This window comes from Prionailurus bengalensis, chromosome B3 (genome assembly GCF_016509475.1).
Source record: "Prionailurus bengalensis isolate Pbe53 chromosome B3, Fcat_Pben_1.1_paternal_pri, whole genome shotgun sequence".
Lineage (NCBI taxonomy): Eukaryota > Metazoa > Chordata > Mammalia > Carnivora > Felidae > Prionailurus > Prionailurus bengalensis.
The window spans coordinates 33,824,200-33,838,862 of record NC_057355.1 but is presented as its reverse complement, the minus strand read 5'-3'; the positions used below and the strand labels follow the sequence as shown (position 1 = coordinate 33,838,862).

Below are 14,663 nucleotides of genomic sequence, written 5' to 3'. Positions count from 1 at the left end.
AGTGAACCAATCCCCACTGGTATCTTTAGCTCTGTCTTTGGGCTAAGCTAACACTTGCAGGAATTCCTAGGGACTTCCGCCAAGGACCCCGACATCGGAAAATTACAGAATGTCATCACAGACCTGTCTTAACCTGCCTAAAGTGCCGGCTGAGCACAGTTCCTCTGAACTTGGTCAGGCCTCCATGACATTTGGAAGCCGGCCGCCTGCCAGGCCATAGGCTGTTTATGGAACACGGGCTACGGAACTCACGATGGAGAGTCTCACGTTTCCAGAAAGGAGAAATTCGCCTCTTGGACTGTACTTCCTGAGGCTTTATTTTTAGTCTAAACTTAACACCAGCTTCCAAATGCCAGAGGGCAACCCCTTACCACTTGCCCTTACAGGGTAGCATTTTCCTTTTTCTAAACAAAGAGTGAGGGGAGTTTGGCCCATCCATTACTTTCGTACCAATGCCAGTATGAAATCTCATGGCTTATGAGTAAGGCTGATGGTTTTTAAAAGGAACTGTATGTCAGGGAACCTCAATTCCTCCCTCAAAATGAGTTTGGGAACAGAAGCAGGCAGGAATGGAGCACTTCCCAGTAGCTAGGTAAAGCCTCTGTCCACAGGTCAAGTCAGCTCATAAACAGCCTCAGCACAAATACATTCCTACCACGCTGCTGGAGAAGTGTGCAGACTTTATTTTAATGTACCAGAGCCCCTGGGAAGACACAGGCCAGGAACACAATGTTGATGAAAGGGGGTATTATATGCCAAGAAGTGTTAGTGCATTAGACTCAGTCCTTAACTTGCAATAAGGACTTCTCCTGTACCTGCTCAGTTATCTTGGTCTAACCTAGGCCAGAATTCAATCTGCAGGGTGACCTTTTGGCTCATCACCTCAATATGAACTGTTACAGAAACCCAAGGGTAAGGAGGTGTCAAGCACTGTGGCCATGATACCTAATGGCTTACAAGGTTTTCCAGTAGAACCCTTCCACACTTTTTTTTTAAGTTTATTTTTCCCAGCAATCTTTATACCCAACTTGGGGCCCAAACCCACAACCCCAAGATCAAGAGTCACATGTTCCTCTGACTGAGCCAGTCAGGCACCCCAAACCTTCCATACTCTTGTGAACACAGGTGTGTGGGATAACCACGGCCAATAACAAAACGAATCTTCTTTGTGGAAGGAGACTTGGCCAGTTGAGATAGCAGGAGATGGGGAAAGGAAGAGTAGGGATAGGCTAGTGAAGACGATCTCCCCATTGGCTGTAAACCCCAGATTCTTTCTTGCCTGATCCACTGTGGTTAAATGAACACCGCACTCCCACCCAATTTCCTACGTGCTCTCCCAGTGGCCAAACTGTCCAGCTGAGGCTCACCTCATGAGTTCCATGAGAGAAGTTCAGACGAGCCACATTCATTCCAGATTTAATCATCTCTTTCAATATCTCCACAGATCGGGAAGCCGGACCTAGTGAAAAAAATATTAAAGCCTAAGTGTTATTCAAAGTAGGAATAACACTTGAGTTTGAAGAACTCTGGATATTCTTTGTCCCTAAATTTCCCTCCTGCAAAAAGCTCAAAATTCTTTCAAAAGCATATACATAGCTGTTATTGTGTTTGCTCACTTTCTTGATTTAAGGGGTCACTTTTCCTATTTCCTTCAAATTCTACAGGCTCCTATCTAACTAGGAAAGCCTAAGTAAGACTTGGCCAGCCCTCTCTGCTCTCCCTGAAGGCTAGCCAGATGTCCAACCACAGAACTCTGGTTGCACAGAGCCATGTCAAAAAGGTCTTCCTAAGAGGGGCACCTGGGTGGCTCAATCGGTTAAGCATCTGACTTCGGCTCAGATCATGATTTCATGGTTCATGAGTTTGAGCCCCGCATCGGGCTCTCTGCTGTCAGTGCAGAGCCCGCTTTGGATCCTTGGTCTTCTTCTTTCTCTCTCTGCCCCTCCACTGCTCTCTCCCTCTCTCTCAAAACTAAAACATTTTTTAAAATCTTAAAAAAAAAAAAGATCTTCCTAAGATTTCTGAGATGCTCCTAAAAGAGGTGCTAAGGAAGACATCGTCTAAATTTTACCTTTAGTAGCAAACACAGAGCATACTAATTCCTTACTGCAACTTCCTATGACCTGAGTTCCCACAAGAATCTGTGTAGCCTCTCGCTCAGCAACCAGGTTTGCTACATTTATTTTGTCTTTTCAGGAGAGAAAAGATCACTGTCATAGGAGGCCCTCGTTTTGAGGGGCACACCCACTCACCGATGGTACAGATGATGCCCGTGTTACGGGCCGTGATGGGTGGCGAGTCAATGTCCAGGCGGCACATGTGCTCCAAGAACGTGTCAGCCATGGCTGCGTGCAGCTGCTGGGTCTGAATGAAGGCAGTCCCGACATCACTATGGGGCTTTGACATGGCTGCTGAGGTCCTGGGTCCAGGAGAACTGAAGAGAGAGTTTCAGTCTGAGAAGCCCAGGTAGTTAATATACCACTTGGCACATGAGGCTGTTTCCTGCTTACACATTAACTCAATAAGCACACTTTGCACACAAGCCACAGGGAGCCCTGCCATGCTCTGGCCATGTGGGTGCTCCTCAAGTCAGGCATAGGGTTCACACGGCCGTGAGCAAGTGGGAAGGACCTCAAAGAACAGTTTAAAACCTCGTACCCAATGTGTGTACTTCCCAAGTACCTGCTGTAAGCAGACCCCCCTGACAACAGCTCATATCTACCTTGACAGCTTTCTTGTCCATCCTACAAACAACATGTCACAGGCATGGAAAGAGCTTCCCCAAAAGAAAATTGTAACTGATCTTCCAGTGAGGTAAAGAATGGAATCCTAGTTTAGTACCTTGGCGAATCTAGATCTTTGTATGAAAAGCTATCTCAAAGCTATAAATGTCTGCTACAGGGCAGGGCATCCACATTGGCTTTTAACAATCCCCACCCAAACGCAAAGTGAGTTTCCTGGTTGTAAAGACAGCCACCAACCAGGCAGTCCGTTGAGCTCTGGGATACTAGATTTTCACTAACACGGGGCACACATCAAGTTCATTCCTCGACTCACTCTAGCAGGAGAGTTCACAGACAGATAGTAGAAACCAGTCCCTAGACAGGAAGCAAAGTTGATCCAAAACGCTGAATGCAGAATCTTTTGTCCCAGGAGTCTACCTAAAAACTACATCTACTTTTGGTCAGCAGCACTTTAGGACACACAAAGTAATTTGCATAAATTTAAGGATAACCCCAAAGGGCACTGGTCTCATTCTAAAATTAGTACAGCAACTTTAACAGGACAGTCACAACATGAGGAAATTAAGATTGCTTGCCAAATCCTTTTCCCAACTGATTTTCTGATGCACCATCCCAGTTCAACTTTCTGACAAGTACACCACCCTAAGTAACAAAGACCATCTGTGTTTCAGGTAATTAACCAGGCCAGGTCACAATCCTGACAACTGTCCCGACCTTTGCTTTCTTCATTACTGACTTACAACTAAACTCACTCAGCCGGTTAGTTAGCTGATTACAAAGACTTGAGAAGTTTCCAGGCAGTGTCTTAAGAACCATCAGGTAAGGATGCGAGCCAGAGCTGGACACTCCTCATCAGAAGGCTGTCCCTCTCAAGTTCTCAGACCAAGGGCTACTCCTTCTAAAACCCTTGAGCCTAGAGGCTTCAGGCCAGGCTCCGGAACAAGCCCCTCTTCAGCCCTGTCCCTCCTCTTCCTATAAATCTAAGGCACCCCGATATGTCACTCTTACAATCTTTCTCCTCCTCCATCCTTGACTTGGTGGCCTCTCTGGGTAGTTCGAGTAGACCATGCATCTAAACCTACCTCTGCTACCTTCGAGAATTGTGATAAAAGCCCAAGAAGCTTTGTGACCAGGTATGAGCAGACTTGTCAGCTACTGAAAATGGATGGTTACCACATTTTAAAAAAAAGGGGGAGGGAGGGGCGCCTGGGTGGCTCAGCGGGTTAAGCATCTGACTTCGGCTCAAGTCATGATCTCACAGTTTGTGAGTTCCAGCCCCGCAGCGGGCTCTGTGCTGACAGCTCGGAGCCTGGAGGCTGCTTCGGATTCTGTGCCTCCCTCTCTCTCTGCCCCTCCCCCATTCACACTCTGTGTGTGTCTCTCTCTCAAACATATATAAACCTTTGAAGAAAGAAAGAAAGAAAGAAAGAAAGAAAGAAAGAAAGAAAGAAAAGAAAGAAAACAAATGGCTACCACCAGTCCTCAACTACAGAAGCCAAAACTTTAAAACTGGGGAAGTAAGATATTGGCTAACTATTCCACATGACAAATGCACTGTTCCCTTCAGTGTGCATTTCCTAACTCTCTAATACAACATACCAGGCAGCAAAATGAAAACATCAACCCTCTCCTCCATGACCTATTTGGTTTTATATCTGTTAACACCTAATACTAGGAGGTATTCCAGGGTCTGTTGAATGACCTTTCAGCGTATCTTAACACCTCTTTGCCGAAGTCAAAGTTCTACCCCCCTTCCCCTCCTTCCCTGAATCTGAAGCACTGAGGAATTACTGAAGGTACTGCCTGGGGAGGCAGGGTTCCTTTACCTGCACTGATGGGGAGTCAGGGTTGCTGCCTGCAGAGCACACAGCGGGTGGGGCTTAGGCAAGTCTGGCTGTGAAGGGAACACTACTGAAGAGATGGCACCAGGGGGCACACGAACCCAGTTGGAACACAAAGGCCTTGCTGTGGCCTCCAAGTGGAGTCACCATCCAGTTTGAGGACTGTATCATGAACCAAATAAGATCTGAATGAATGGGTTGGAGTAACTAACCCCAATCTTCTTAAAAACCATCAGCTGTCAAAAACAAAAACCAACACCCCCCCCCCCAAAAAAAAAATTTAAAAATCATCAGCATCAGCCACCTCTTCTCTAGACCTGAGACATCAGGGTTTCCTTCCAAGGACCTGGCTGGGGCCACTGGTTATTGGGTCATACCTTGTGTTCTCTGGGCTTGGGCTTCCGATGACATAATGCTCTTTTTTTGGCTCAGGGTGGCTCCTTGGCCCCACTTGCAAAGATCGCTCGGAGCTGAGTAAAGTTTGCTCTGCAGAGCTGTACAAGGATCAAGGCAGAAGCTGAGTGTAACTAAAGTTCTTTGGGGCAATGGAAAAAATTACCTTAGTAACCAGGTAGCCAGGTGGTAGCTGCTCCCAGAGGTTCAGCTATGTTACAGAGAAAATGCCAAGAAACTGGTAACAGAAACTTTGCAGGTAAAAGTAAGTTCTTACTGACTCCTCTACAATGCTTTATCTCCTAGTGGAGACCAGATTACCTTCCCTCTAAATTTTCTTTAAGACTGGGGATTTACTAACATTTCACTATTCTATATAAGAACCTGGTTGGTTTTGGCTCAGGTCTTGATCTCATGGTTCATGAGACTGAGCCCCACACTGCGCTCTGCACTGACAGCCCGGGTGCTGCTTGGGATTCTTTCTCTTCCTCTCCCTCTGCCCCTCTCCCACTCGCACTGGCACGCTCTCTCTCTCAAAATAAATAAACTTTAAAATAAACATACATTTGGGCGAGTTACACTTCCGCCCTTTTGGCTCCCTGAGCAGCGCCATGGCGGTAGGCAAGAACAAGCGCCTTACGAAAGGCGGCAAAAAGGGAGCCAAGAAGAAAGTGGTTGATCCATTTTCAAAGAAAGATTGGTATGAGGTAAAAGCACCAGCAATGTTTAATATACGAAATATTGAAAAAACACTAGTCACGAGAACTCAAGGAACCAAAATCGCATCTGATGGCCTTAAGGGTCGTGGCTGATTTGCAAATCAGCCTGGCTGATTTGCAGAATGATGAAGTTGCATTTAGGAAATTCAAGCTAATTACTGAAGATGTTCAGGGCAAAAACTGCCTAATTTCCATGGCATGGATCTTACCCGGGACAAAATGTGCTCCATGGTCAAAAAATGGCAGACCATGATTGAAGCTCACGTTGATGTCAAAACTACCAATGGGTATTTGCTTCGTCTCTTTTGTGTCGGTTTTACTAAAAAACGCAACAATCAGATTCGGAAGACCTCTTATGCTCAGCACCAACAGGTCTGCCAAATTCGGAAAAAGATGATGGAAATCATGACCCGAGAGGTGCAGACAAATGACTTGAAAGAAGTTGTCAATAAACTGATTCCAGACAGCATCGGAAAAGACCTAGAGAAGGCTTGTCAGTCTATTTATCCACTTCATGATGTCTTCGTTAGAAAAGTAAAAATGCTGAAGAAGCCCAAGTTTGAATTGGGAAAGCTCATGGAGCTTCATGGTGAAGGTAGCAGTTCTGGAAAAGCTACTGGGGATGAGACCGGTGCTAAAGTTGAGCGAGCTGATGGATATGAGCCACCAGTCCAAGAATCTGTTTAAAATTCAGACATTTAATGGTGACAAATAAAAAATCTTATTTGTGATGTTAAAAAAATAAATAAATAAATAAATAAATAAATAATAAAATAAAATAAAATAAAATAAAATAAAATAAAATAAAATAAAATAAAATAAACATACATTTGGGGCGCCTGGGTAGCTCAGTCGGTTAAGCGTCCGACTTCGGCTCATGTCATGATCTCGAGGTTCATGAGTTCAAGCCCCGTGTCAGGCTCTGTGCTGATGGCTCAGAGCCTGGAGCCTGTTTCTGATTCTGTGTCTCCCTCTCTCTCTGCCCCTCCCCCGTTCATGCTCTGTCTCTCTCTGTCTCAAAAATAAATAAACGTTAAAAAAAAATTAAAAAATAAAATAAACATACATTTAACTGGAAAAATATCTACCTAAATATTAACAGCACATCAGCTGGTGATAGGATTACAGCAAATTTTTTTCTTCCTTTTACTAATTTACCCGTAATGAAATATTTCCATATTAAGAAAAATGGTAACTGTACCTCTCCTGAAAATGATAACATTTATAAGTTTCCTGGTAAAAGTGTTGGAATTAAAAGGGTTAGAAGCTTCTGGTTTTATTAATCAACCACTGCTCTATGCATTTCAGGAATACTCTGCTTAAATGGGGCAGAGGTGAGATAACACAGCTTAGGCCCTAAGTTAATAAAGTCCACAGGACAATTCTATGCAAAAAAAACTATTAGTCACGCACCCAATTCCAGCAAACTTTTTTTCCTGTTTAGTCTGTCCTCAATCTTTACGGCAAAATCTTTGTGACAGGGATGTTCTGGTACAGAAGGGCTGTCTCCAAGGCCAGGAGCAGATACAATTATATTGGGCTCAAACAATAATCCTATGTCACCATGTCAAGTTAAATCTGATCTTTTGCAAGCTCTGATCTTTTGCTCACCCAGGCTATTAAACACACAAAAAATAACAAATGAAAATCTGTTTGGCATTTGAGCGCATTTACATGCCAGCAAAAAAAAAAAAAACAAAAAAAAAACGCCTGCTTGTCCAGACTCCTATGCGGTATCTCAACATGTCCTTAAAGACCCCTACCAAACCAGGGAACTCAGGTCTCATCCCCAGGTCACCGGCGAGTCTCCTGCCTCAGGCTCTGCCCCAGAGCCTCCTTTGCCGGAGGGTCAGGGCTCTGCTGCCAAGGTCCTCCACAAGCCTCTCTTGAGCGCAAGCTGCCCACCCTGCCAACCACCTAACTTGAGTTCTTCCTAAACACCCTTCGACTGTCCCCTAGCCCCAGGATGGCAGTCCCAGCCCGGTTTCTCGGGGCGGGCCTCTGGGAAGAGCTCCCCGCCCCTCAGGCTGGACAGTGCCCGCCAGGACATGCAGCCAGGCCAGTGCCCGTCTGACTCACTACTGCATCCTCCTCCTTGGGAGGCAGACACATGCGCAGCCAACCTCCAGCCAGCAGTGGAAGCCCGGCGTACCCACTGATGGTGGCAAATGCTGTGCTCGGGTACGGGAACCTTACTCGTGAGCATGAGCCCCTGCAGTAGGATCTTCCTCACAGCCATTTCTCCTCTGTGAGAAAGGAGACAGCGTCAGAGCCTCAGTGCAGGCTGAGGGGCTGGAGTAGCTACGCTCACAGCTCAGCTCCATGCACCCCTCCTCCCACCTCTCCTCCTCGTCTCCAGCAGCTCCTGGTTCTCTAGCTTCATTCGTGCCAGAAACGATTCTTTGGCCGCTATCCAGAAACCAGAGCAGGAAGGAGCATCCAAAAAATACGACATGCCTCTTCTTAGAGCCAGTACTGTTGGCGAGTTGTGCCGGGAAGGCTTCACGCTTCGCCAATTCTTTCACAAAGGCCCAAATCATTCTGCCCTAGTAAACCAGCCTGGCCCATGGGCCTGTATGTGCATAACCCAATTTTTAACCAGCCAGGGCACTCTGCACCAAGTGTGTCCTGATGCCAAACCTCACCACACAGAGTAACCCAATTATGATGGCACCTGGTGCCCCCGATTGTGTTCCCTGCTCTGACATCAATTTGCTATCTGCACCTCCAGGTCAGCACGACAAAGGCCTTTCAATTCCCCAATCTTCAGACAAGGTGTCCAGGCCAGCCTGCTCTCTAGGAGCTCTCTTCCTAGATGCCAGAGCAATAGAAATCCCAAGACTGGCCCTAATCTGACTATGACAACACCGACATCAAAATAGGTGCCGGGCCACCTACAGAACCTAGTAAGGTCTAGACTGAATGGCTGTTTGTCCTTATATTCACTTACAGTAATGATATCATGTATTTACATATGGAGTAGGGTATGGAGGAAAAGGCATTTCTAGCTAAGAGATGTGAATCTCAAGTCCAATCTACCCTCAGCAGGCCCAGTAATAGAAAGCCAAGTCTAGTTTACCTGGTTACTTACATAAAACAAAAATGAGCCCCCTTGCAGGTTCAAGTAAAATTCCCTTGCTTTTATTTATTCAGGGCTACAACTAAGGGACTTATACTTTACAAGCAGGGGCCTAAGGTTCTATTTCAAACTTGAGTGTAAAGAGGGCACTAAGGCAGACACAAAATGGGCCCACCCCCCAAAGGACCACTCAACTCCAGGGCAGCTAAGTCCCAAGTCAGAGAAACATCCCACGTCCTCGTTTGACCACAGATGCTCAGAGCAGAGAACTGGTTTCAGCCTGAAGGAGGAAGTCCGGAGGAAGCTTTTGTTGTCCTGTGTTATGATGTCTCCTTACTAGGCTTAAAATAATGAGGCAGTGTTTTAGGGCATGATATTCATACTCTGGAAGCAGCAAGGGACCTGGAACCCTGTAGTTTAGGGCCCAAGTCAGGGACAACCAGGACGGGTGACGGCCTCCAGAGTGAGGCATTAGCTCAGCATTTAAAGGAAGAGCTGCCCTGCATCACAGTTGGAGGGAGGAGAAGGGGGGAAAGGGGAGATGGGAGGAGGAATGGCAGGACCAGCTCTCTAAGAGCACTGACCTAGTTTGTATGACTGGTCTTCCTACAGTGACCTTCACAGATTTGCTTCTATTTTATTTTGAACTAAGGAAAAAAAAAAATAATTAACAGCTGTATTTCTACCACCCAGAACTGACTACTAACAGCCAGAATTTTAGGCTTAAAAAAAAAAAAATGCATTTTGTAGAGTTCATTTTCCCTCTATCCCCACACCCCTCCAACCCTTCCACAGCCTGTCACGAACTCTGACACCCAACTACTGTCAGGAATTTTCTATCCTTCTAATTCATTTAAGTGTGACTATATCTATACCAACCCCCATGATACTGTTTTCTAAAATGTTCTAAGTAGTATACTGTTACAAACAAACAACTTGCATTTTTCAGCACATTTAAGACCTATCTGGTGGGTACATTAGATCTGGTGAATTCATATGAACTGCTGTCCTAGTCCACTACACGACTAGATCATTTACTTATGTATTATGTATTCTCTTACTGGTTGGCCATCCTCCTCCTCCCACTGAATCAATTTTTCCACCATTAATCAGTATAAAGACAACTCTATCCTAGTACATGGTTCCTTGTGCAAATGTGAACTCCTCTCTCTATATTTCCACAAATGGAATTTATGAGTCACGGGGTATGTTTATTTTCTCTTTTACTAAATATCGTTGAACTGCTCTCCATTACCAACCAGTAATGTGAGCTCCTGCCCTCTTATACCTCTGCCCAACATTCAATATTGTGAGGGCTTTAAAATGTCCATCCATGTGATAGGTTTATTAACCTGCTTTCTAATGTAGTAACAAAAGAGGGATACCAGATAGCCAAAGTCTCTACTTCCCTACCTCTAACTAGATCAAAGCTCCCAGGGCTCTTCCAAAAGTGTCCATGATTTTGTCTCCTATACCATGACTGACTCACTTACTGGGTAATTCTCTTGCACTCATCACTGGAAACCAGGAAGACACCAACTGTCTAAAATTAAATAAATACTATCTGTAAGTTGACTTCAAAGGCTTGGAAGGAACGGGGGCCTTTTCACAGAACTTTTTGGACTGCATCAGCTAAGCTCGGTGCTATCATAGCTGGTCTTGGCATCTTTACCCCAGAGCCCCTGCCTAACATCCAAAACAAGGCTTGCTGGCGTCAGGAGAGAGAGGCTTAGTTAGAGCTCCCCAAAAGCTTCTCCTATGGACAGAAGTGGGGGAGGTAAGTCTCAGAGGCCACCGGAGGTACTGCAGCCTGGCTTGCCCTCCTACGTGCAGACCAGCACAAACCACTGCAGGGGCGGGGCCACGCCGCTTGGTGGCCCTGCCAACCTTCTGAACTGAGCAGTCAGACCGGGAGGCAAAAAGGCCCAACAGAGGTTGCATGGCACCATCCACTACGCACCCCAGCTCACTGTCCCCAAAACAGCTTCTCTAACAAAGCCCCAAATAATCAGACTATTCATTTATCTAGCCTAAGACTGGCTTTTGGTGAAAAATCCAAGTTCCCAGAAAGTATGCTAGTATTAAGAACAGTCTTCCCTTAGCTCTGTTCCTATCTGTACCAGAATTAAGGTTTAAAATGATGACTCAGGGTCCTGTAAGACCAAAAAATATATATATGTGTATATACAGATATACACACACATATATACATATATATGTATATACATAGACACACACACACACACACACACACACACACACACACACACATATTTTTAAGTAATCTCTATGCCCAACATGGGGCTCAAACTCACGACCCCAAGATCAAGAGTCGCATGCTCTACTGACTAAGCCAGCCAGGCACCCCTCCTGTAAGACCTTTTACCAAATCACTTAAACATCTCACAAGACCCTCGACAAGGTTGCAAGAAAACTCTGCTCACACTGGCAACTCATTCTTGTGGTGTACCAATCAACTGAGATTTGATTGTGGATGTTTGGAATGATTCAGAAATTAAATGTCAAATGAGTCATTTTCCCCTACCTACAGCGGTCTTAGCTCTTGGCTAAAATAACACATCCTGACATGTCTTCACACAAGCTGAAGCAAAATAAATTAGAACCAGTTTAGTGTGAGTTGATAATGCACGGGTTGCGTTTTTTATACTTTCTAGCTCATAGTCATTTCCTCATTTCTTCCATTGCCTCAACATTAAGAAACGGCTTTAAGAAATAAAATGACTTTTCCTGTGACCCCCACCCCCACCCCCATTAATGTCACAACATTCAAGGCACAGAAGCAACTCCCTACAAGGTGCTAGCTGTTTGGAGTCCCAGCTACCAAATTTGCCAAGTCACTGGCAAATTATTGGGTCTTAGAGACCCAATAATGCTTTTTGCTAAACTATGAATTCAACACTAAAATTATTTGCTTCTAATGCAGTACTTAGAAGTGTAACTTCACTCAGAAGTGAGTTCAAGGACATTCTTTCAGTCATCATTATTCATGACCATTACAGCCCTCCTCCCACAAAGGGAGCCATGGCCCCGGAGTAGTCTCAGGAATGCAGGGACACAGGCCACATTACTTGGGCCCGGGGTTCTGCCATGCTGCACCCTAAGGTCTTAGGGCAGTACAGAGAGCCAGGGAACCTGGACAACTATTTTTCACTTAGTCGAAACCATTTTTAACTTGGGGGAAACACATGCTTCACTGTTTGACTCACTGAATAGGGAGAAGGGACTTTTTAAACCTGTGAAGACCACAGTGCAGTTTCCCACTCACCCAATGAAGAGAATTCTCTCAAAAGCAGATAAGTTGAAAGGTTGAGTCATCTTCCCCACAGAGGACCCCCCCTCCACCACAGACCTGGTGCTGGGTTACATACCCTCCCCCTCAGAACAGCCCCACTGCATTTCCCAACAGCATCCTCAGGCAACAGGAGAGTGAATTATTTGCTAATAATGCTGCAGAGCAGAAGTCCTGACCTAGGCTAGCCTCTGTACCCCAGGGAGTGACCACACCCTCAGTACTGCCAACAGGAGGCTGCAGTCCCTGCCTGGGATCCTAACCTCCACTCACCAGCTGGTAAAGCAAACCCTAGAACTCCACCTGGCATAGGTGGGGATAACAGTGAAGATTTCAGTTTGTAAGTTTGTTTCTACTCTCCTAGCCAAACATCAATTGCTGAAATTCTGCCTCCTTGCCTTCCTTCCTCTGCAGGTCCCTATTCTCAGGAGATCAAAGAGCCACTGCAGCAAGTAGAGAGCTGCAAGGTAACATTATTAGTTACTTTGTAAACACTGTACCAAGATGCCTTAAGGGATTGGTTTCCAGGAGATGTCTGCATTTTAATCATGGCTCCAAAGATTAACTAGGAATACCTGTTTGGGTATGGCATGGAGAAGATGAGCCCTCATGCTCAATTACGGTTTAAGTAATTGTGCTCAGCGAACAAAGAATACATTGGAAGGCATTTCTCCTGGACATCTCACTAGAGCTCAGACACTGAGCGGAGTATTCACCATATATTCATGTAACTGGGTATATAGTGACCAATCCTTTCAACCATTAGGAGGAAAATGTTACTCCCAGTTTATACATGGGAAACTGAGGTCCTGGGGCTGAATTCTCTCTCTCATTCCAGATGTTAATGAGTCGACCCCGATTCTAAAAGCCCATTAACTTCCCAATGCCTCTGTCCATCATGCCTGGACTTCACCCATCAGGCTCACGTGGACAGGAGAGGATCAATGTCCTAGGTTTGAAGAATACAGATAAAAACCAAGGGATGCCTTTTAAATAACCTTACTACTGGAAGGTACTTTTCTGCTTCAAACCCAGTGGGTGATGCCACCTCGTGTGGCCTTTTTCCATCCCTCACCCAACAGGAAGCCATCCCTTCCTCGCAGCAGTTACCACTGTTGGTTCCCTAATCACATTATGAGCTTTGTGGGCTATGACCTTTCTGGTCATAGAAAAACAGCTTAGCACACAGAGATTTTATTGAGTGAACGCGGTACGTGGCGTCAAGCTCCTGACATATTTCTATTCTGCCCATAACCTGCTCCCACCCACCCTGAGATCTCCGTGTTCTGAAACCGGGGAGTATGTGTTCAGCGAGGTGAGGCAGAGGCGAGGCTGCACGGGTCCTGCGGAGGGGCGGGGCGGGTCCCGGTCCGCTACATGCAGCCCCGCCGCGGCAGGAGGGAGCCCCGGGACCCTCCTGGGAGCCAGCGCGGCGAATCTGGGCGGCCCCAAACAAGAATGCGCCACAGGGGCAACCACCCTTTCCTCCCCATGCAGCGGGAAGGCCGAGGGTTACATAACCTTCCAAATGGGCCGCGGGCCGCCGCTGCATCCCCCGGCGGCACGGGAGCCGGCCCAGCCCATCCGCAGACCACTGCGATTAGGGACATGAACTGGGGATACGGGCCCGGGGCTCCAAGACCCAGGCGAGAAAGCGGGGTGGCAAGAGGGGGGGGGGGTGCAGGCGGACGTGACCAGAAGAGAGGGGAGGGGCGAGGACCCGGTCTGAGCGAATCAGAGAGCGGAGGAGAGGGATGCGGAGGAGCGGACGTGACCAGAATGGAGGGGGAGGGGCGGGACCAGGGCATGAATGGGGGAAGGGGCAGGCACGAGGGGGGACAAGGACGCGGGAAGAGCACGCGAAGCTGAATGGAGACGGCACGGGGGGAGGGAGCTGGGGAACGGGTTTCGAGGAGAGATTACAAGGAAAGCATCCGAATGAGGGGGGCAGGGCCGGGCTGAGGGCCCAGGGAGGGGGAATGGTACAGTATTAAGGGGCCGGGGGGGAGGCGAGCAGATGAGCAGGGGGTGAGGGAGGAAAGGAAGGAATCCGAGGAGGGAATACTGGAAGGAAGGCGAGGATGGAAGCAGATCGAGAAGAGGGAGGCGAGGATGGGACCAGAATGGGGGTGAGCACTGGGGCAGGGGAGGGCCGGCTGTGGAACAAACAAGAGCTGGGGGGGTCTGGGGGCTCTGACGAGCAGACCCTAGGCGCGAGCTGGCTCTCTCTCCCGACTTCAACCGGGTGCAAGATGCCCAGGACCCTGCGCCGGCCCCAGTGTAAGTGCCCTGAGTGCGCAGACGGCCGGGAGTCCGCACTAGCCGTGTGCACGGAACCCTGGTGGGGACGGATGGCCCAGCCTCTGCCCCGCTCACCTCCGGCGCGGTCCCGCTGGAGCTGCAGTGCGGCTGCAGAAAGGTCTGGACGCTCGCGACGCGACGCTGCTGTGCGGGAGTCGGCCGCTTGAGCCCCAAGGTTATCCAGGCTGCAGCCGCCGCAATCCCTCCGCCGCCCCGCCCCGCACCCAATCCTGGCTCCCGGCTCGCCGGGCCCCGCCCCTCCGCTTCCTCGCGGGG

The 14,663-nt window shown here is 47.6% G+C and overlaps 2 protein-coding genes across 13 annotated transcripts in view; one reads left to right on the top strand and one right to left on the bottom strand.

Annotated features, from left to right (window-relative positions):
• LOC122467579 (protein mono-ADP-ribosyltransferase PARP6) overlaps nucleotides 1-14,663 on the bottom strand; it is a 62,403-nt gene that overhangs the window by 13,516 nt on the left and 34,224 nt on the right. For 9 of the 12 annotated variants that reach the window (XM_043553976.1, XM_043553975.1, XM_043553974.1 and 6 more), the window contains 3 exons: nucleotides 4,963-5,079; nucleotides 2,253-2,434; nucleotides 1,368-1,459 (listed from right to left, as the gene is read on the bottom strand). In XM_043553976.1, coding sequence (XP_043409911.1) covers nucleotides 1,368-1,459; nucleotides 2,253-2,434; nucleotides 4,963-5,079 — 391 coding nt within the window. Of the gene's footprint in view, nucleotides 1-1,367; nucleotides 1,460-2,252; nucleotides 2,435-4,962; nucleotides 5,080-14,462; nucleotides 14,595-14,663 lie in introns of those variants that run through there. The other 3 variants (XM_043553987.1, XM_043553986.1, XM_043553988.1) reach the window with 2 other exon arrangements.
• On the top strand, nucleotides 5,555-6,432 carry LOC122467582 (40S ribosomal protein S3a-like). The gene is given in 3 exon segments (XM_043553996.1): nucleotides 5,555-5,787; nucleotides 5,789-5,879; nucleotides 5,882-6,432. Coding segments are annotated over 3 exon segments (792 nt in total). The 5' UTR covers nucleotides 5,555-5,589; the 3' UTR covers nucleotides 6,385-6,432.